The 22950-nt window shown below is 37.5% G+C and overlaps 2 protein-coding genes, 1 long non-coding RNA gene and 2 other non-coding genes across 5 annotated transcripts; 1 reads left to right on the top strand and 4 right to left on the bottom strand.

Annotated features, from left to right (window-relative positions):
- Positions 1-7971: 7971 nt before the first annotated feature.
- Positions 7972-12561, bottom strand: LOC110727484 (myosin-binding protein 2-like). Its single transcript, XM_021907038.1, has 3 exons — positions 10542-12561; positions 10185-10433; positions 7972-10097 (listed from the first exon to the last, which is right to left on the bottom strand). The coding sequence occupies exons 1-3, from the start codon at positions 12232-12234 to the stop codon at positions 8821-8823; spliced, it is 3219 nt and encodes a 1072-aa protein (XP_021762730.1). The 5' UTR covers positions 12235-12561; the 3' UTR covers positions 7972-8820.
- Positions 12562-14037: 1476 nt separating this feature from the next.
- LOC110727483 lies at positions 14038-18541 on the top strand. The gene is made up of 3 exons (XR_002512551.1): positions 14038-15145; positions 16411-16496; positions 16571-18541. It is a non-coding gene; the product is annotated as an uncharacterized LOC110727483 (long non-coding RNA).
- Positions 17486-17557, bottom strand: TRNAP-UGG. Its single transcript has one exon. It is a non-coding gene; the product is annotated as a tRNA-Pro (tRNA).
- TRNAP-CGG lies at positions 17894-17965 on the bottom strand. The gene has a single exon. It is a non-coding gene; the product is annotated as a tRNA-Pro (tRNA).
- Positions 18542-20618: 2077 nt separating the features above from the next.
- On the bottom strand, positions 20619-21248 carry LOC110727438 (receptor like protein 30-like). Its single transcript, XM_021906997.1, has one exon. It carries the CDS (start codon positions 21246-21248, stop codon positions 20619-20621), a length of 630 nt encoding a protein of 209 aa, XP_021762689.1.
- Positions 21249-22950: the final 1702 nt, after the last annotated feature.

Here is a 22950-nt window from a genome sequence, read left to right as displayed (position 1 = left end):
TTTCGGCTCGGCCGAAGAACTAGCCTTATCGGTCCCCAAAGATGTTCTTTTGGATGGGGATCCCTGAGCCGAAGCACTTAAGCCCTTAAGCCTTTTAGCACCTCGCTCTTTTTCTTTTTCTTTTTCTTCCTCATCATCTTTGTCGTCGCGGCGACTCTTAGATGGTTTGAGGTGGTTGCATCTTCGAGCCTCTTTTTGGCTTCCGAAGATTCTTTCGGAGTGTCCCTCATCGGATATGTATATCATTGTTTAATGATATGTTGAGACAACTCCTTGTACATCGTGGATGAGGGGTCTCCCCATGATCACGTTGTACACAGATGGAACGTCAAGGACCAGAAATTCGGCCATGACGCACCTCTTGGCTAGGCCGTGGCCTAGGGCGACAGGAAGAAGGATCTTCCCATCGGCATATGATGAAGAGCCATTGAATCAGGTCGCTGGGTAAGGAACCGGGGCCAGGTGTTTGCTCTCTAACTTCAGCTGGTCAAACGCCTTTTGAAAAAAGAATGTTTGCCCCGCTGCCACCGTCCACAAGGGTTCTGTAGACGTTGTGGTTGGCGATCCCCATGATAATTACCAAAGGGTCGTCATGGGGGTACACCACCCCCCTACAGTCTTCGATTGTGAACGTCATGTTCGGTGCCGAAGATTATGAGTCTCGGATGTCAGCATGGTTTATCTGATGGGTCAAGCCCCTCAGATGGCGCTTCAGCGCGTTCCGAGAGATTCCTCTCGAAATAGTGAGAATGTCGGGGTTTCCCCCTTCACTCGACTTGTCTTTCTTTTGGAGGTAATCCAGATCTTGTCGAGGGTCTTTCTCGGCTTTCTTCTCTTCACGGCGTTCCGCGACATATTTCTTTAAGTACCCTTTTTTGACCAGTTCTTCAATCTGGTCCTTCAGCTGAAGGCAGTCTTCGGTGCAATGTCCACGCGATTCGTGAAACTCGCACCAATGATCTTTCCCTTTCTTCTGGTGCCATGAAGGAGGTGGCTTCGGCTTCTTGAATCTTCCCTCGTCCTTGGTCGTGCTAAAGATTTTAGCACGTGGTAAGGTGAGAGGAGTGTAAGATTTGAACCTTCCCAGATAGGGAGCCTTGTCCTTCTTCGGCTCAGCGGTCAAGGGAGGTTCTGAGGCTATTGCCTTCCCTTTCCTCGACCCTGGAACTTTGGCTTGCTGCCCTCTTGGCTTTGAAAGCCCTAATTGAGATTGCAGCTTGGCCTTGTTCCATTCCTCGGCTCGGATGAATTTATCCGAAGCATCGAGGGCTTCTTCCAAGGTCAGCGGTGGGTGCATGACCATGAAATCCAGGAATTTTCCAGCTTGCAAGCCATTCCGTAGTGCGAATACGGCTAGACTTTGGTCCAGACTTGTGATTCTGGACGACTCGTTGCTGAAGCGAGTCAAGTAATCTCGGAGACTTTCGTCTTCCGCTTGCTACAGGCCCATGAGCTCTACAGTGGTTTCCTCTCGGCGGTTAGCCGTGGAAAACTTGCTCTTGAACTTGTTGGAGAGGTCATTCCAACCCGTTATCGAGCCTTCCTTCAGCCCCTTGGTGATCCACGACTAGGCCACACCTTTTAGGGTTGTAGGGAAGTATTTACACCAGGTAGCTTCGGACCTGGGGTTAAGGTATATATGCCCCTCGTAAGAGGCTATGTGGTCCTTCGGATCCGAAGTACCATCGTAAGTGATGTGTGCCGGAATTTTGACCGTCAGAACATGTTCCTCTATAATCCACCTCTGGAAAGGTGAACTGGTGGGAACCATCACGACCTTGCCCTTCTTTCGCGCCGAAGGAACTTCACTTCTCCCTCTTAGAGAGGTGGAAGTGAGGGGTGTCCCCTCGCGTGACATTTCGGGCCGAGACCCTTCGGGATAGGTGAGGCAACTATGCACGTCTCCCTCCCTTCCACCTAGGCGTTCATGAACGCTTCGGCGAGTAGTTTCATGACTGTTCGCATGGCCTTTGGAATTCCGAACTTTGAAGTTTTCGAAGTGACCGGAGTCCCTTCTCTGTTCTCGTTCAGCTCAGGCCAGATCCTCATCTCTTTGGCTTCCTTCTCCCTTGGAGGATGGAATCCGTCCCTCTCCTTCCGGAGCTATTTTTCTCTTTAGGCTTTTTGGTTTCGGGGGAGGAGAAGGTGGAGTCTTTTGACTGAATGGAAGTTGTCCACCCAATGCATTCATGAACTCCATGCAAACAGCTACTGCCCTCGCCACCTCTTCAGTCGAAGGTACGGTGGGAGGAGTTGATTTCGGGTGTGAGCGAGAGTGTCCACTTGGCTGGGGGCTCTCAACCCGAGGCTGACTGACTCTCGGCGAGTCGATAGCTCGACGCTCTTGTCGAGGGGAAAGTCCCCTAGACAATCCTTCTTCCCTCGGAGAATGAGGAATCTCCGAGGCGGAGTCAGATGGTTCTGGTGACGGCGAGGGTGACCGGTGATCCCTCGTCGTGATTATTATTATTATTATTATTATTATTATTATTATTATTATTATTATTATTATTATTATTACATCTATCTCTACACATTAATTTATTTGTTCCAAATGGTTGGTGACTTGGTGCAGTGGTGATTGAGCTGCACTTGATAGAGAGGATTGCATGTTCAATTTCATGTATCAATAATTAGGAGGGGATTGGAACTTAACCACCTAGAAATGAGCCCCAAATCCGGATTAGCTCAAAGGGTAAACATGGTAAAACACCCAAAAAAAATTACTCCCTCTGTTTTTGTTTAGGTGTCTCAGTTTGATCGGCATACTTGTCAATGCACAACTTTGACTAATGATATCTTTAACTATTTTCCTTATCAATAACTCAATAAGTACAAGTTATAAATAGTTGATATTTGGAAACTATAGTTAAAGATATCAGTGAAGTTGAAGGCGGTGGTCGGTGGGGTGTGTTGAGGGTGGTGGATTGCAATGGCTAGTGGTGTATGTTAGGAGCGGTGAGGTTGATTATGGTGGTTGTCGAGGAAATTGGTGGGTGGTGCTGGTGGTGGGGAATTGTAGATGACGTAAGAAGAGGAAAAATTTGGAAGTGAGCTTGAAATTGAAGGATTGAAAATTGAAGAAGGTAGGAAGAATGTTTAGAAAAGATGGAGAGAGAGAGAAAATCGGGGGGGGGGGGGGGGAATCAGTCAAAAGGGTCGAAATATCGGTTAGGCTGGGCCCACATACGGAAAACCCATCGGAATTTTGAAATGGATGGTAATCTGAGTGACTATTTAATTTAAAGAGTGGTAAAATAAAAATAAAAATTAAACGGGTAGTTATTTCAAAAATGGATATATTTTTGGGTGATAATTTACAAATTTTCCATTTAGTTATGCTCATTTTTATAACAAAATTGCTTAATGTAAAATACATACATATAAATATATTTCGTTTGAGTGTGTACGGAAAAAATATAATTGCCAAAGTGGAAAGTGAATATTAGGCTATAAATACTTTTTATGAAGGATAAACAAAAACAAATTAGGAAAGGTTAATTGGAGGAAAAATCTTCAACCAGTGGATGACATGTGTCATCACTGGTTTCACTTTTAGTACTAAGTTATTGATTAATAAAAGAAGGAAAGGGAAGAGAAAACTAAAATTACGCTTGATAGATTTAATTTCTTTCTTTCCTCTCAGATTCCCTCCGGTTTTGGAGGAAAAGAAAAGGAAGGTTTTGTAAAGGGAGCTTTCCTTCAATTTCCCTTCCTTTCCTATTAAATTCTGTTTTATTTTTAGAACCAAACATAGAGAGTCATATTTTTCCTTTCCAAACTTTTCATTTCCTCCCAACCAATTCATTCATTTGAGTGTTAAGAGAGGAACACATAAAATAATATATAGTGTAAACGTAACCCGAGTCATCCATTAAAGAGAATGGATTCATCCCAATGTATACATTTATCCGACTGCTCTTGGATTTGAGGTGACCCGTCAGACCCAACCCATCCATAATCAATCCAAACTCAAACCTGAACCCAAATCCGAACCATTGACCAAATTTGATAGATCTATGATTAATTGGGGGTTGGATAACTGGATTGAGTCTTTGGACTGTGGAAACTATAAAGACGGACCGTGACCCGAAACACGGTCCATTACACTTGATTTAGATAAAACCCATATTCATAGACATAGTCTGTATTATACTGGTTGCGAGACCAATTTCATTAAATCCATTTTCCCGCAATTAACTTGGGTTTGCTATGTTTCTGTCAATCGAATTTTCAAAAAGCAGGCCAAAATCCTCAAATATCCTTTCTTCTCCAAGAATTTGCCATAACAAGGTATGATTTACCATCCTCAACATCACTAGCTTAGCTTGCTCTAGTTACTTACTTTCTTGTACCCCATTACAATTTTGTTGATTTTTGTTCATTCTTAATAATTAAAAAGAAAAAAGTTTGGAAATTTGATATTCATGGTTAATTTGGGAGTTGACCTGATTGAAATTTGAACTGTAATAGATATGTCACCTTATTTAATTTGTAAAGATTATGGGTGCTTGCAAGTTGCAACTAAGTTACTTCCGGAAGAACTTTTAGAGACAAAGAGAGCGTATACAATATGAATTTACTCGTAGTAATTTAGGGATATTCTTACAAATCACGGGTATGCTTCAAAACTACTCCGTAGTATATACTCCGTACTATATGGTAGTTGTAAATAAGGTTCCTTCTAGGTACGGTTTGGGTAGTGTTGGAATGTTAAACGAGTCGACAAGACGCACGTATAACGGTATAAGTATAACTAATCATATAGTGTGGTTCAAGTGTTTGGACTATCCCAAAATCAATGATTATCGTTACTCATTGCTATGTCAATTACTTGTATGTAGTTCTAAAAGTTGCCTTTGAATGAATGGTATGATATGAAGAATTAATTTCAGGATATCCTTTACTAATTGGTAAAATAGTTTGACATAAAAATTAGTTAACTATTGTGGATTTATAGTTTTTATTAGACATTTGGACTATCCTCAAGACCTCAATATTTAGGAAAAATGTAACACAATTTTGTTCATTAGACACCCTTAGCTGTAAATTTTAGCACAATGACCAAGTGATTTGTATATAATACATATCCCTTGATTTTTAATGTCCTGTTAAGTATTATATTATAATTACAAGAAATCATTTGTGTCACTGGGTTAATGATACCATTATATGGTATGAATTATGATTATGTAGTACTGAAAATGTAGATCTATGGTATATTATAGATGATCAATCTTTCTGTTTAGTGGGGGTAAAGTACAACTACTAGTTATATTACATGGTTGGAAACTGACATGTATGTCTATTATGTTATGATGTTTGCTTATGTTAAATAATTCCTTGTTTTTGTTGGAAATACAATTTAGTACAAAATTCTGGGGAGTAGTCTTTGAGAATCATGATTTCCCTCTGTGTGATCCTGTTGATGGTTGTCATAAAGCATTGGATTGAATTTATTAATAGTTTTTAAAGTGAGGACTTAATTGAGGAATTAGTTTTTAGTTTATAGTTGGAACTTGGAAGGTAATAATGAAAGCAGCAAGAAATGAGATTAGCTTAAATGTTTGTTTACACAGTAGTTGCATTGAGGAACTCATAGCTGATCTCGAGGAATGGTAAAAATGTGGTGCATAATTTTTGTGCTATCTTGGCCTCTTGGGTGGTCGTGAAGTAGTCTTGCGGAGTTATGGTGTTTGGGATCAACAAATTTGCCAGTCCCTTGGTTCAACCTATTAGCCCTCAGCATGATTGACCCTTCACCAAATTCACACTTAGTTCCAAATTGTATGTTTGTATCCCACATTATGACTTAAATACTTAAGTATCAAGATAACATAGTAATTATTTTAGTTATTGTGCTTGATTTTGGCTTATTGATGAAGCTAGAGGAAGTTTACTAGCTAGTTAATTTTCAAGGTATTAGATAACTCCTAAACCCCCTGTATCAAGTCGGATTAACAAGTGAAATGCAGTTGCGATATGCACATCTCTTGATTAACCTATCATCTCTAGTAGAGGGCTAGAGGCTACTGAGTAAACTATTAGTATCATGGTTCTGCATCTTCTGATTATAATAATCAGTTTGCACTTGATCGTACGAATGAGAGTGAACTATTTGAAACAGTAGAAGCTAAAATCATCTGTTCCACAAAAGAGGTGAATCGTACAGCATTCTTAGGAAATTGTAACGAAATAAGTGGGTGTTAATTTGTAGGAGCATTTAACTTAATTGCTAAAGTAGGATGTTTGACAATGAAAACCTGAAATGTTTGGAATCCAAAGCAGTATGACTACTTAAGGGCCCCAATGTTATTGCCTTTCACATTTGATGTCCTATAATCTCTCAATTATGTGGTTTATAAGCATATTAGCCTTTTTTCTTGTCTCACTTGTGAAGATTATTGTACTAAAGCATAATTTGCTTTCTAAGTACGTTTTTAGTTTCTTGTTCTTCGCATATTTGTTTAGGAGTTTATATTCGTTGGTAATTATCATTGAAGCTATAATTCTATCAAGGTGATAGAAGATTGCTGGAAAAAACTTGATTATATTTGGAACCCTTTTGCTTCACACCCAAGCTGACTCGGCTTGAATTGAGCCATCAATTTCTGACCTGATTAGTTTTCTTGGTAATTTTGTCCTAGGCCATTCCTTCTCATTTTCCTCGGACTTGACAATGTTAGGGGCAGAATGGCCAGATCATTTGTTCGTCATTTTGCCTGGCCATGATCAGCCCTAGAAATGCACTATGTTGAATTGTTGATTTATCTTAAGTTACCTAAGTCCATGCATGCTTCACATCTTTTTCTGCATGAAATACATGATTAGAAATAATTTTTTTTCCTTTAATGTTTCTTTACAGATATTCAGACACTTTGTCTTTTGGATGGTTTCATTTTAAGTCCACTTTAGACTCAATGAAGCAGAACAACTGAGAAAAACATTACTGAGTAAAAGTGAAAAGCAAACACGATTTTTGCATCAGTGTAACGATTTGGTAAGTGTCAATTCCATAATGAACCTCGGACCCTCGGTACTCTACATATACTCCCTCCGTCTTGAATTAGTTGCCACGATTGATAGTGTATTTTATACTAATAATGTGACAACTAAATCCTGACAGAGGGAGTATTGCATTAAGGCTATGTGGATTGACATTCTACAATTTTTTTCTGACTATAGATGATGTGTGCCTTATTGATGTGTGCATTATTTCTGTATGCATCTATTGGTAACATTAGCACTACTTTAAAAAGTCAATAAGTGGTCTGGGTTCAGAGCCAACAATTGATGATACATGCTGTTTTATTTCTTTGATGTGTGTGTGTGTGTAATACATGCTGGAACTTTTTGACTCCTATCTTTGACAATGTGTTCCATTTCTACTTTAATTATCCTCTCTCCCATCACTATCAGTATATGCATATGTTTCTTCTTTTGTGGCTCATCATCTTCTTTGTACCTATCCTTAGGTGTGCTACTTGGTATCCTACTCTGTTATGGAACTTCAAGCAAAAGCTTTTTAAGTTCTAGGCTCTTATGTCAAAATATTTATAGGCTTTAAGATGTAGACAATTGATACTTTAAACCATCCTAATCTTAATTATCACGGGATCCATAAAGTATATATGTGTCACACCAATTATCTATACATGCTTCAATCTTTAAAAAAGTATTTACATTTTTGTGTGTTTTTGTTGAAGGTTTTATGTCGAGCCTTAAAATGTTAGAGAGAAGATAAGTGTAGTAACATGTATCATGTACTTCACGGCTAATTATGTGTACATGGATTTTTTCATAGGGTAAAGGAATCCTTAATCATACCTACTAAATTAGCAAAGTAGTTTGCTTTAAGCAAAGCTAACAATGAAAGCAATTTTGGCTTCTTATTGCTATAATTACATGTACTTTGTCCTTAATAATGTTGAGTATCAAGAAAATTATATGAATCTAAAGCTTGATTAGGAATAAGCATAAACAAACACTCACTTTATATACTTTACAGAACAGATTCATTACATTAGATTAATATACAGGTAGACTAACTTTACTCCAAAAGCTTTGATCAAAACCCATGTGATGATCAACTGACTCACAAACTAGAAAAGAAAAAGAATTACAAAAAAAGGCAAAAGTTTATACCACAAAATCTTTGATATAAAACAAAATTGAAGAATAAATACAGCTATATATAGTTCCTAATCCTAAGATTTATGTGGTAAAAACTAATGTTATGTGCTTGAGACTGGAATCATTGTTGGATCTCCCAGTTTCTGCAAATTCCAGGCCTTGTTTTTTTGTTCCTCACAAAACAAATACAAAATGACAGGTTGTGCTTTGAGTACTTCCACTATCCTACACACACTTAAAATCCATCATTCCCTTTTTCCTCAAAAGGGAGGTGATGGGCAAGAAAAAAATAGACTAACCCCACAAAAATTTGGGTTTTTTTACATTTACTTTGGACAAAGAACAAAAGCAGAAATAAAAAAGAATGAAAGAACTTAAAAAAAATTGGGTCAGCAAACCTTGATTTTTTCTTGTTTGCATAGCCTGAACCTCCCCTTCACCATCTAGGGGGGTCCTTCACTGAATTCTAGACGACAAAAGTTTGATCCTCTTCTTTAGCTGTATCTTTCGATTCCTTAGATCAAACTTTTTGACTGATCTAGTAGCGAAACTTAACCATGAACAATGGAATCTGCTTTAGTACGGGCACTGACTAGTATCAGTATGTTGTGGTGTAGATAGATGTATGACAATGTTGAACTGAAGGGTGATGTGATCTTATGTTTACCAATAATGTCATGGAAGGATTTACACTGAAGCACAATGATCTGTATTCTTCATGGCTTGAACTTCTACATTCTTCAAATCGCGTAAATGTTGTAGAATCTCTTGAAGAAGATCCAAGCCTTTGTCACCTTTCCTCAATGAGCCAATGCAGTGTTTTAGGAACTCCCTATCAGCTTCTAGAGCTTGTAGTCTCTCATAGACATGATCAACTTCCTCTTCCACGGCAAACCTTTTCTTTTCTAACTCAAATTTTGTAATATGAAAGTCATCTTCATTTCCATTTAACACTCCATTTGGGGAATCTAATGACTCTGCTGCATCAAACAGTGGAAGAAGAAGCTTCTTTGGCATTGAATCGTTGATCCTCCTGTCTTGCTGATGTTTTCCATTGACATGAATAAACTCATTATTGTCACTCCCGTTATTAATGTCGAAATCTTTGCCATTCTCTTCATAGAACTGCTCAAATGGTTTCATGTTCTCGAAATGTTCCTCTTCCTCCTCTGCTAGAGTAAAGAGCTTCTCCTCTAAAACCTTAAGCTGCTCTAGAATCGCCTGCCTCTCCTCTTCAAACCCGGCCAATGAGTCTTGTAAACATAGGACTGCATCGGTTGGTGTATCTTGGTGCCCATTTTCTGCTTGATTGTGAGGACTAATTCCAACATCTTCTTCTTGATCCTTCACCTCATGATTGAAATCTATCGATTGCCCATCACTCTCCTCTCCATAACTGCAAGAAGCAGAAGAATTCCTGCTTCTCCTCCTACACATTATCCTCATCCTCTCTTTTTCTTCATATTCCATCACCTTCTTTCTATACACTTCAAGCTCCTTCTCGAGCTCTTGCTTCTCTTTCTCCCTCTTCACCACGAGTTCATTCATCATCTGCAGTGCTTCCTGGTCATACTCTGACTGCTCTTCCATCATTCTTTGGTACTGCGAGGCTTCCAACTGCATTGTTGCTTTCTCTTCTTGGAGCCTAGTTATCATAGCCATTGTTTGATTTGCCGCAATTGCTGAGGCATTCCTCTCTTCCTCCAGCTCTTTATATAACGCTCTCAAAGTTTTTCTCTCAGTGAGTAGGTCCACTTTGAGCTTCTCCATTGTTTCCCCATGCTCACTAATCGCACTCATCCCATCTAGTGATTCCTCCGTTGCTGATTCCCTTCTCCCTAGCATCAACAATTTCCTATGTAGGCTTTCAGAAGATGTTGGTGTATCAGGAACTTTGTCTTCCTCAACTTCATCATGTGACATGCTCACATTGGCATTTAGACTTCTTTCACAAATTTCATCATCTGAATTTAGAATTATAGAATCAGATATAGGCCCAAAAAAAGAACATAAAATGAAATAACCAATAATCAGGGGTGTTTGAATATTACCATGACATACTACATTGTCAGTAAGTGTGTGAGTTTCTTGTTTGCTGGCTGTAGGGGGTTCATCCACTTGAACCAAGAGCTCATCTGTTGAATTCTGCTTTGTTTCAGTTTCGATTTCATAACTCCTGAAAAGCGATGCAAGATTCGCCTCATACTCTTGGAACAATAGCTTCTCAGTTGGATTCTGATTCTTTTCCTCAATATCAGTTTCATCAGCCATCAAATAAGATGCATTATCCTCCTTAAAATCTGGTCATAAGGGTTAAATTATTTAGTTTGACTCAGAAGTATAATAACAAATTAACTCAAAAATTAAAAGAACAAAGATTATAGAGGTTGGAACAAGTCTGTCAGTACCTGAAGAAGTAGAAGGTGTCTCTAAACTCACAGCTGTTACTTGGCTATCAGCTTGTACAGCTTGATTGTTTCTCTCCTGCACATCCAAAATGGGTGTACTCTCAGTAGTTGCAGTCTCCTCTTTTTCTTCTGAAAGAAATGAAATTTCTATTTCTCTCTCCTTTTCCTGCTTTGGAACGGATTGCAAAAGTTGTGAATCCTCTTCCTCCTCTTCTTCACGAACTTGCAACTTCTCTGTCACGCTCTCCTTGTCATCTGTAAGCGAATTTTCACTTATGATCTCATCTCCTTCAAATGCCAGCGCAGAAATTTCTGGATTTTTCATCTTTTCCTCACTTTCAGGAATTTTTGAGTTCTCATAGTCAGAACCAGCAACAAGTTCATTTTCCTCAAAAAACAACTCAAATTTGTCTGAACCCTGCATCTTGTCCACTGCAGGACTTTGTAAATTTCCATACTCGAAACCAGCAAGAAGATCATTTCCTTCAAAAACCTGCTCAAATTTGTCTGAAGTCTCTGAACCCTTCATCTGTTCTTCATCTTTAGGAAGATGTAATATCTCAGTCTCAATACCTGCAGTAACAAGCTCATTACCCTCAAAAACCAGCTCAAATTTGTCCAAACTCATCATCTTCTCCTCTTCTTTGTGAATTTGTACCTTCTCAATCACAAGTTCCTCTTCTTCCTGTATACTAGGCAAATCCTTAGCAATAGTAGTAACCTCACACCCAGGAAGAACAAGTTCGTCTCCCTCGAAAACAAGCTCGAATTCCCTGGAAAATCCTGATGAAGTTTCTTTCCTTCCTTCCTCGAAACTTCTGCTGATTTCTGCACTTTTACTCTCTACCTTGATTGAATCATCATTAATAAACTCAACTGGGATTAATCGATAATCATCATGATCAATATAAAAATCTAGATGCTGTGGAAGCATATCAGGACACAAGTTTTGAGTTGTAACTCCAACAATCTCCTCAATTTCACCCTTATTTCCATTAGTATTATCAAGGAGAGGTTCCTTCTCTGCTTCGAAAACTACTTCTTCGTTCTCCTCTTTATCTTCTTCATCACCATCATCCAGTATTTGATACCCAAACTTGGTTTGATCATCTGACTGATCAGAACCTATCTGCACATTTTGATCTGATAAAAAATCACCCAATAATTCTCTTTCTTTGATCACAAAATCTGAGGATGAAACTTTACTAATTGGATTGACCATGATCAATACTCTTTCACAGCAAGAACACTTCTTTGTAGCATCATCATCTTCAGCTTTAACTATACCAATCTCTGTCATCCATTTGCTGACTTCAGGATCATCTGATGGAGCAGCAGAGCAGCTTTCACACAAATCATGTAATTCAACGAGCTTCCGATGATGGGAGCAATACCCAATCTTTGATATCTCAGCAGCATGTTCCTCACAAATGATTTCTGAGTAGGATGAAAACTTAGTCTTCTTGTTTTTGTCATTCTTGTGAGAGTCTAAGAAATGATCAATCCTTGAACATAGGAAACAGGGAGGTTTAAGGCCAAAATATAGCGCGAATTTAAGGATGAAGTAGGAAAAGAGAGAGTTTAGTAGGAGGAGAAAGATTAGAGTCCATTCAAGAAAGGCATAGATTAGAACACGAGTTATTCTGTTTGTTCTTCTATGTAACATGGATGAAAATCTGTTGGGTGGTGCCATAGATAATTAGTATGTAGTTGAATTCCTTTGATATAATATGTACAGTAGGAACTCAAACGCGATTATGATAATGATGATAGATAGATAGATGGATTGTTGTTGAGGAAGGAGAGAGAAAATAAGGTAAGAAGAAGATGAAATGGTAGAGGAAGATTATTACAGAGTAGTAGTAGTTTGAATATTGAGGGAGCCAAAAGCAAGAAAAAGAAGCAAGGGTCCCAAAATAAAGGGAAATTTGTCCCTTGATTTGGAGAAATACCAAAAAAGGATCTCAGTAAATTGAGCATGCAATGGAATTGGCTATTCTAAAAAATAATTTTTTTTTTTATGAAAGCATCTTATTTTTTTGACCAAGTGAAGGAAGCATTACTGATTTTTCTATGTTAATAGTTAATAAAGAATGTGTTTTAACACATACGGAGTAATATTGTCCGTTGTATTAGATTTGTAAAATTGTAACAAGTCTCATGCTATGGATCACCTGAGCACAATAAAGTATTATGGTAAAACCAATCACAAATCATTGTTATTTTAGAAAATTTCATACATGATTATTTTTTTAAATGGAGGGAGTATTATTTACAAATAAATATTATTAGTGACGGGAATGCTTGTGATACAAGGTAGTAGATCATCACACATAATCCAGAAGCTTACAGTAAGCAGCAGTATTATCCTTGCATTTGATGTCATGCTTAAAAAATCTTAATATATAATTATATGGTATGAATTGAAATTATTCTTGAGTGCTAGTAGAAGAATACTTGAAAATAAGAAAATAATTAGGTCGGTGATGAAAGAGAATATAGTTAATAGAGAGAATTGGTCAACTTTTGGCAATTTATGAACGCTCCACACTTAATAAAATTTTGTTGTTCGGCAGCTAATTTGAAGTGGCCTACCAACTTGAGAAATGAGCTGGTGGACCATAAATATTTATACATTATTATTATGATTATTAATTATAAATATAAAGCAGCTAATTAAGGGGCCCCTTTGAGATGCTTTAGATGTTGGGTCTCATCATGTGTTTTCTCAATCAGGCCCCCTTATTATTCATCCCAATTTGTCTGCTTTTTATATCCTTTATTTTTATAAATTTATAAAAACTACCTCCATTTTTTTAAAATAATTATGTTTTAATTTTTTTTTGGTGATATTAATATAGTGTGTATAAATGTATAATCATGATATTTGTTGAATTGTATTAAGTTTATATGTCAAGGATATTATTTCTCAAATTCTATAGTCTATATATTTATTTATATATATATTATTTGTGGACTTGTGGTTATTGTTCATACTTTTATTATGTTAAGAATGATTTGTTGGGATGGGGGTGGCTTTATTTTTAGCCAAATTTGAATAATTTTGCCCATCTATTTTGTGATCGGGTATAAAGCAAATCTATTTTGTATATTGTGTATAAATTAGATGACATACAACCCTCAACCCTTCAACTCCAATCTAAACATAAATTAACCTAAATTGGACCACAACTAACTAATTACACTTATTATGGGTGTCACTAACTTCATTTAGGTCACACCATTACAACATACAACGGTATGAATAGAGCGTTCTAGAGTCTTTCAGGAGAATACAAACCACATGCAACAACAATAGTCAATAAATCCTTAGTCTCAAAATATCCCAAAATAATTTGGAGTCGGCTAACATGAATTTTATATATATATATATATATATATATATATATATATATATATATATATATATATATAGGGGTGGGTTCAGGTGAGAACCCACCCCTTAGGTGAGAACCATCTTAAAATGAGAACCAATTTTACACCATCAATTTTGAGATTATGGATGGTTGAGATTAATTATCACATTCCCATGCATTTTCTTGGGAACACGCATTTCAGTCATTGGAACATACTTTTTTATTTTTTTATTTTTTTATTTTTTATTTTTTGCATGGAAACACGGATTTATGTATTATAAAACCAAGAGATTCAGCCATTGAAGAGAGAGAAAATAGAAAATCTGGTTTCATTTTAATTTAGCCATTGAAGAGAGAAAATGGAAAATAAAGAAAGCTTATGAAAACGGATGGTGTAAGATGGGTTCTCATCTTTAAAATGGTTCTCACCTAAGCTAAGGGTTCTCACATGATCCCGTATATATATTTAAAAGATTTATTATTTTGAATTTTGCTTCATTGCATTTGTGTCTATGGATCTTCAAGCCTTTCAAAGTCAGCAGCAGTAGCAGTGATAGAGGAATAGAGGGCACTGCTATTGAATGTTACTTCCTCAACTAATGTGCTATAAATTCAACTACTCTATGAATATTATGTCTTTTCATGCTCTTATTTTGGTTATCAACTTTATTGGTTTGAGAAATTTAGCACAATTATCTACAGTATAGAATGATATACTTCGTATTAAACATCCCGAGTTTCCAACCTAAAATCTTAAAAAGTGAGCTTCATTAAAAAAAAATTAAAAAAATCATACGAAGTATTCGTATATTATTTAAGGTCGGAGGGAGCATGAGAGTATCTTATTGATCGATTCTTGTTCCTCGAAGTAATGATGAATTCCACAGCTTTGTTCATAAATGAAGCTGAGAAGGGCCCAAGCATTTAGGGCCTAAGAGAGGCAACACAGACTAGCCCAATCTTAGTTTTTCAATCTATTGAATTTGGGACTTGTTTTTAAGGCCCATGGGCCGCTCAATGGGTTGGCTAATCACTTAATCAGTTAAATTGTGTCACTGACTCACTGTTTTTCTCTTTCTTCAATTCTTGCCCCCCTCTCTTTCTCTCTGCAAAACCAATTAATGCATAATATTTCTTCAATTTTCCCGCAATTTTTCTGGATTATCAATCATAGTTAATTCCCCAGCAGCAGAACAAACACCCCCATTAATGGAAATTTTCCAGAAGGTATGATTTTGTAGTTTGAATAAAGATTCCTTGTTATTTTTCAGCACTCATTTGGACCCTTTATTCCCTTTAAATTCGCTTCAGAATTGATTGATTTTTGCATTCTTTTTTCCCTTTATAAATTGGAGGTCATGAACAAAAACTTGGAAATTCTGCATATTCAGTTGGAAAGGAAGTTCTTAACTGTTAGCATGGTTCCTGTAGGATTTGCATATATATTACAATTGCTGTCTAATTGGAAGGAAAAAAAAAAAAAAGGTTTACTCAATCAATCAATCAAAGCAATCCCATAAGTGGGGTCGGCTACATAATCAAAAGGTTTACTAGGGTTAAGTATTTAGTTTGTATGGTTACATAATTAAGTTTAACATTATGTAAAAATCTACATTATTACATGGGTCTGAATATGAGATATCAGTTGCCAAAAGTTTACTGGGGTTACTTCATAGTATTTGGAATTTTCAACTCATTGCCAGAGTTTTTTTTTTTTAATTATCCCATTTGATTGTCAGGCATATAATATTTAATTGATTGTTTAATTTTTTAATTTAATTCCCAATAAGTTGAACTTGCTAAATCACCCCTCTTGTTAAAAGTAGGGGCTATGTTCTTAGATGCTGAATAAGGGTATTTGACTAATTCTGGGCACTGCACATCCAAAACTAGGATACTAAGCAAGCAAGAGCCAAAACTAAGTGTGAGATCTCCTGTGATTGTGCAGTAAAATAAAAAGTCTTCTTAACACCAACACCTTATTGCCAAGATATGATCAACATCACAAGGGCTAGCTGCATCATGAGTACAAAGGATCCTTATATCATATACCTAATACCTTTAATCCTTTATGGATAATTGGTATGACAAATTTTATACAGGAGTCTGTGTGTTCAATGTCATTGATCAATCATGTTAAATAAGTTTTACTTCCTGTTCTGTTTTGAATCACGTGATGTAATCCTGAATAAGGGGAAAAGTATCATGCTTTAAAAGTTTAAAGCATGGTAAGCATGATAAGACAATCTCATATGCCCTAAGTTTATGCATTGCCAATCTATAATTGGTGTGCAATTGTGACCCTTTGTATGTAATTGCAATTACATTGTTTCTAAGTCCATATCAGTTTTGCAGTATGCATTGTATGTCTATGTAACCTATATTATGACCTTCCTTGACCTCATTTTTTGCTGGATCAGCATTGGGTTATGGGAGGCAGAAGCACTGATGGTTAGATATTTTTTTTTGCTGATGTTTAACATTTATTCTAGGTACATGCCAATTCACTGGACAATGGTTAATAGGTCGAGTGATCTGCTTATATCTGCGGGAACTTGCCATGCCAAAGTGGAATCTTGTAATTATGTAACCTCCCTACTCTTATCGCTTAGTCTATCTTTTCGTACTGAACTCGTTCAGCTTTTGTAATAGGTACTCGGGAAGGTTTAGCTCCAGGATTACGAGGACTTGTTCATTTCATCACGGCATCACCTAAGTCGAGCCTGAGGAAAACAGTAACTTATTTGGGGTGGACTTACAGCTGTTATGGATGGTATATAAGCTACAGTATTATTTCCTCACCTTGTTCTTCATTTATAAATTGGTGTAAGGACCTGATATTGCTGGCTTTTTACATTATGTTTATCACAAAGACCTAAATTGCAAAAAGGGATATGTTAGATGAAAATACTAGCCCTAATACCACTAGATTTAAATTCCTGACATTGCTGTCATGTGTACTTATTATTATCTCTTTACTTGAATATACATGGATATTTTCTAGATATATTTGGTTTTGGATAAACTTGTTGCTGTGAATGCACTCATGTAATCCTGCTCTGATGCATCATATAGTTGTGTAGTTATGGTTAATTCTTGTAATGTTGGATCTAATATGTCTAAGTAGCGACCTTTTTTATTTTTATGAATACCTTTTAAGTGCTGAGATGACCTCTAGACCAGTGACCTTAAGGGAAAAAAACAGGTTCAGTATAATTTTGATTGATCAGGGGCATTCCGAGAATCGAACTTGGGAGACCTCTTGCACCCAAAGCGAGAATCATACCACTAGACCAAATGCCTATTGCTACAACTATGTTCAATGATTTCATATTCCTTAGCTCATATACCTGAACATATTCTTAATATGTTTTGTCTTTGATGAGCTAGTTTGCTTATAATGGATAGACTCCTGTGATCCTGCCCTTGTGCTGCAAGCAGTTCTTTGGCTAATTCTTTCAAAATTTGGTCCAATGTTCTCTAGTCAGTGAGCTTAATCTTGGCCACTACATTAGCATGACCGACAAAAAATAGGGAAAAAAAATGGTTCAAAAATTTGATGGATCAGGGGCATTCCGAAAATTGAACTCGGGACCTCTCGCACCCAAAGCGAGAATCATACCACTAGACCAAATGCCCTGTTGTTGTTATAGTTATTGATTAATTGTCTAATTAGGTTGGTCATCTAATCTTCCTGAAATTCTCAAGTGGCAGGAATGTTGGATTTCCTCGTCCCTGTTACTTGCTCGTCATCATATATCCTACTATCCTTCGTCTATTACGGAGTAGCTTATATTTGTACCACTCTTGGGTTGCGCTCATACCACAATCTGGAATTTGAGCAGTTTAAGTTTAAGTGTTAGAAATGTACATTATTCCTGAGTGTATGTTTCTGACTCTCTGTGTCTGTACTGATGCAGCTTGTGAGTACTTAGAACTCATTTCATAAATAGGTGATGGAAATTAAAAAATGAAGGGGCATTCCGAGAATTGAACTCGGGACCTCTCGCACCCGAAGCGAGAATCATACCACTAGACCAAATGCCCTCTTGTTAATCGCGATGTTTTTCTTTTACAATTTATACTTGTTTAAGATTGCTATGCTTCATTCCCCATGTAATCTCTATACATTTAAGTATGCTGGGAAATTCTTTTTTTTTTTTTTAAACAACGGAACGAGCTTTTTAATTAATTAAATTGAGGTCCGTCAAAGCTTGAAAAAATTAGGGAAAGAAGCCGTACAAATACGAGGCGAATTAATATCGGTCTTCCATCTTGCAACTAAATAGGCTACCGTATTAGTGGATTCTTGGTGAAGAGATTTGGCAACTTGACTACGTAGAGGTTATGAATTATGATGAAGAGATTTCTGCCTTCAGCACAAGTGATTTTACATTGAATCTATTAACATACTCGCATTGAAAAATATGTGACTACATACAAGTACATATTGCGTTACTCTATTTATTGGATGAACTAAAGATTGCAGTGGACATGAGAGATTAAATTATTGTTAAGAGAACTTTGACAAGTAGATGCTATTGGAATTCACTATGATTTGTATATTTTCAGATGATTTATAAGTAATTTAAAATTAAGTTTATTGAAGATATTGCTAAAAAGGAGTGATTGCCTTTTGCATTGCTTTCTAAGAGCATGTTTGATTAGTGTATTTTTTGGATTGAAAACGGATTCAATTAAATCTATACCGTTATCGAGTGTATATTACCCTCCTCAAACATAAATAAACAAAGGGAGTAAAGTTTAACTAATTCCTTTCTATGGTTAAACCAAACAAATGAAAAGGTAATAGTTAAATGATTCATTTCCCCTCTCTTATTTGTTTCCTTTCCATTCCGTTTCCATTATCGGAACTAAACGCCCTCTAAATATTTACAATTAGATTTATCTCTATTTAAGCCGGCTCACAAGAAAGGCATTCGAAGAGCCACTGTCAACACCTTTGGTTACATTGCCAAAGCTATCGGACCTCAAGATGTCTTGGCTACTCTTCTGAACAATCTCAAGGTTCAAGAGTGTCAGAACCGTGTCTGCACAACCGTGGCTATTGCAATTGTTGCAGAGACTTGTTCGCCTTTCACAGTTTTGCCGGCACTCATGAATGAATATCGTGTTCCAGAGCTTAACGTACAGAATGGTGTTCTCAAATCTCTCTCTTTCCTCTTCGAGTAATATTGGTGAAATGGGGAAGGATTATATCTATGCTGTTACACCTCTCCTTGAAGATGCTCTTATGGACCGGGACCTGGTTCACAGGCAGACAGCAGCATCCGCTGTGAAACACATGGCTCTTGGTGTTGCAGGATTAGGTTGTTAAGATGCATTGGTGCACCTTATGAATTACGTGTGGCCCAATATCTTCGAAACCTCACCTCACGTCATCAATGCTGCTACAGAAGCCATTGAAGGGATGAGAGTTGCTTTGGGTGCTGCTGCAGTACTGAACTATTGTCTACTGGAAGATCTACAATTCTCTTTATATTGGAGCACAAGATGCTCTCGTAGCAGCTTACCCCACCCTGGAGGATGAAGGAGAGAATGTCTATAGTAGACCTGAGTTGCTGATGTTTGTGTAAAGTAAGATGATGCAGGTCAGATTTGTTTTATATTCTATGCTACTTGTAAATATCTATGTTAATGACCTATGTTAGTGTAAATGCTGCCCTGTTGATAATCTGAACTACCATTTTGATTCCCAACATAATTTTACTTCGTTTTTGTTTAGGCTTTATTGTTTTTGTCTTTTCTGTTGTTTCTGATTAGTTTGCTGTGATCACTGAATCTTCACTCTGCATATTCTCCCCTTCAAAGAACTGATTATCTGTCCTCCGGAAATGAACAAGGTGTGTTATACTTCCTCTGTCTAGGATTAACATATTTAAATTAGTAATACGAACTTTATACGGATGGAGGTAGTATTGTCTTCGGTTTCAAATGGACCTTCATGGCAGCTAAATAAGAGAGATCCACCTTGAGGAACATGGGGGCTGTGGAAGAACTGTATTGCTCAACTTAAACATTAATATATGAAAAGGGCCTTGAAACAATAAATTTCTCATTGCTTTTTGATGAAAATCAATAAGGTCTCGAAATGAGGTGAAGTAAAAAAAAAAAAAAAAAAAAAAAAAAAAAGGCCTTCGAGATTATTGATAACAGACCTCGTACCTTCTATTAGTTGGGTTAAATCTGCCAGGCTGCTAGCTAATCAATGAAGATTTGAGCCTGCTAGCTGATTTGTATGGTAATAACATCCAAATATATGAGCTGAATAATAAGTTTGCAGGAAAAACATGAAATATTCAAGAAAGCTTAACTGACAGTCAGCTCTCAATCAGCTTGTTTAACTTGAGCAACCAAGTGATCAAGCTTTATATAGCTAAATGTAAGTCCTGAGAATTTTTATTGAAGAATGAACATCAAATAATGAGAACAAGGAAAAAAAAAAAAAAAAAGGCATCTTATATATAAAAATAATACTGTACTGTAATAACAATATCTCATCTCACAGGGTGTTATCGTATTCATACAGCCAAATATTACAGACAATCCTTGCTAATACACTGACCATAAGCAAACAATACTAGATACTGGGAAACAAATTAACACACACACACACACAAACAAAATAGATAAACTGAAGTAATAACAGATTAGAAACCAATTGCATCTCCAAACCCCTTTAACTTCTCCTATGCCTCTGTATTGATCTCCTCACTCTTGTCTTCGACCTTCCTCTCCTTCCGAAAGTCTCCATAAACCAATCATGATGTCGATCAGTTACATAGATTTTCCCGATGATGTAGCCTATTATAAACCCACTTACACACCCCAATGATCTAATGATCCAATCAATCAACTTTGTGTCCTCTTCAATCGTCTCATCATCTGTTGGTGATGGCATGGAGTCTTTCTTGCATTCCTCAAGCAATGGAGCTCCGCATAATGCCAAATTGCCAGCATAAGAGTTGTTGTCAAAAGTATTAAACTGTTCTCCTTCAGGAATTGGCCCAACAAGATGGTTGTGTGAAACATTAAAGACCGCAAGAAAGGTTAGCTTTGTCAACTCTCGAGGGATCACTCCTGAAAGCATGTTTTGAGAAAGGTCTAAGGACTCGAGGTCTGTAATGTTGGCCAAAGAAGATGGGATACCACCAACAAGATTATTGTTGGATAAATTTAGTTGCTGAATTCCTTTCAAATTCCCAATGATCTTTGGGATATTGCCAGTGAACTTATTGCTTGAAAAGTCAATTACTCGCAATACAGTCAATACCTTTGTGTAGAATGTTTCGCTCCCCTTATAGGTCATGGTAGCAACATAATTGTATAGCTCTTCGTGAAACCAGAAGTGACCATAATTGTTGTGCGACAGCGGAAGCAAAGGTCGAAAACAAACAAGAAAACAATAAAGAAATTCAATGCAAACAATAAGAACAACACCAAGAATTTACGTGGTTCACTATCGATGTGATAGCTACGTCCACGGGCACCGAGATCGAATGATTTCACTATAAACTGCAAAGATTACAAAGATGATTCTTGTATTTCTCAAGAACGGCTCTCACTCTCTCTCTCTTAACCCTTATACTAATATTAGGGAGGTTTTATATTAATCCCTAAAATAAAAGATACTTGGGCAAAAAGATAACATAAAAGATAACTTTAAATCGTAAAATCCGCGTCTCCGCATTTTTCCTTCTCCGCCCGGTCAGACCGGGCAAGGTCTGCCCGATCGGGCGCGAGAAGAAAACTCCATACGAATGCTTCAACGTATCCAACCCCCACCGCCCGGTCAGACCGGGCAATGTCCGCCCGATCGGGCGGACAAAGCTACGAAGTACGAGTCACCTAATACTTATCAACAATCTCCACCTTGACGAGAACTCGTAGTCAGCAAACGACCCCATCAAGACATAGTGGAAAAACATCTCAAGCCAAACCCGATGCAAGACTCATGCATAAGCCATACATCCCGATAAGTCTTCAACCAAGACCCATCACATACTCGTCTCCAAGTATAACAACTCATAATGCTCCACCTGCATCACAAGCCCCGGGCAAGCTCCACCTTAAGGCCAACACACCTACACCAGGAGCTCCCCAACTTCGCCCCTCAGGGCCTACTACATCACGTAGTAATCAATATTTAGCAAGTCTAAGCAATGTTTAAACTTGCTAAACGGAACAGGCTTAGTGAAGAAATCAGCCGGGTTGTCAGCAGTCCCAATCTTCTTCACCTTAATCCTCTTGTCAGTACGCAAGAAATGATACCTGACATCAATGTGCTTCGTCCGATCATGGTGTACTTGATCTTTAGCTAAGCAAATCGCACTTAGACTATCACAATACACTGTAGCAAAATCCTGTGCAATACCCAGTTCACCTACTAGGCCTTTGAGCCAAATAGACTCCTTAGCTGCAGAAGTTAAAGCCATATACTCAGCTTCAGTAGTTGACAACGTAACTGATGACTGCAATGTAGACTTCCAACTAACCACAGAACCACCCAAAGTGAACACATAACCAGTCACAGACCTCCTGGTATCCACATCAGCTGCATAATCAGAATCACTGTACCCAGTGACCAAGCATTCCCTACCATTCCCGTACACAAGACCAATATCAGTTGTCCCTCTCAGGTAGCGAAAAATCCTTTTCACCCCTTGCCAGTGTTCCCTCCCAGGTCGAGCCATAAACCTGCTTACAACACTAACAGCATGCGCAATATCCGGCCTAGTACAGACCATAGCATACATCAAACAACCAACCGCGTTTGCATATGGAACTCTAGACATATAAGACAACTCCTCCTCTGATTGAGGTGACATAGACAAAGACAACTTACAACTAACAGTAGTTGGCGTACTTATAGGCTTCGATTTTTCCATCCCAAAACGAGACAAAATCTTTTCAATGTAGCTTTTCTGAGTCAAGAAAAGCTTACCTCTAGCCCGATCCCTGTAGATCTCCATACCCAAAATCTTCCTAGCTGCACCCAAGTCTTTCATGTC

The sequence above is a fragment of the Chenopodium quinoa genome, unplaced genomic scaffold, assembly GCF_001683475.1.
Source record: "Chenopodium quinoa cultivar QQ74 unplaced genomic scaffold, ASM168347v1, whole genome shotgun sequence".
NCBI lineage: Eukaryota > Viridiplantae > Streptophyta > Magnoliopsida > Caryophyllales > Amaranthaceae > Chenopodium > Chenopodium quinoa.
Note: the sequence above shows the minus strand (reverse complement) of the source record. Positions and strands in the feature narration are given on the sequence as shown.

Bases quoted from the DNA above. Each gene is read 5' to 3' on its own strand.
- LOC110727484 (XM_021907038.1), bottom strand. From the start codon at position 12,234: ATGGCACCACCCAACAGATTTTCATCCATGTTACATAGAAGAACAAAC. The intron at 10,434-10,541 runs GTACTGACAGAC...CCTTATGACCAG, and splicing joins GACACCTTCTACTTCTTCAG to ATTTTAAGGAGGATAATGCA. The intron at 10,098-10,184 runs GTAATATTCAAA...TTCTAAATTCAG, and splicing joins TGACAATGTAGTATGTCATG to ATGATGAAATTTGTGAAAGA.
- LOC110727438 (XM_021906997.1), bottom strand. From the start codon at position 21,248: ATGACCTATAAGGGGAGCGAAACATTCTACACAAAGGTATTGACTGTA.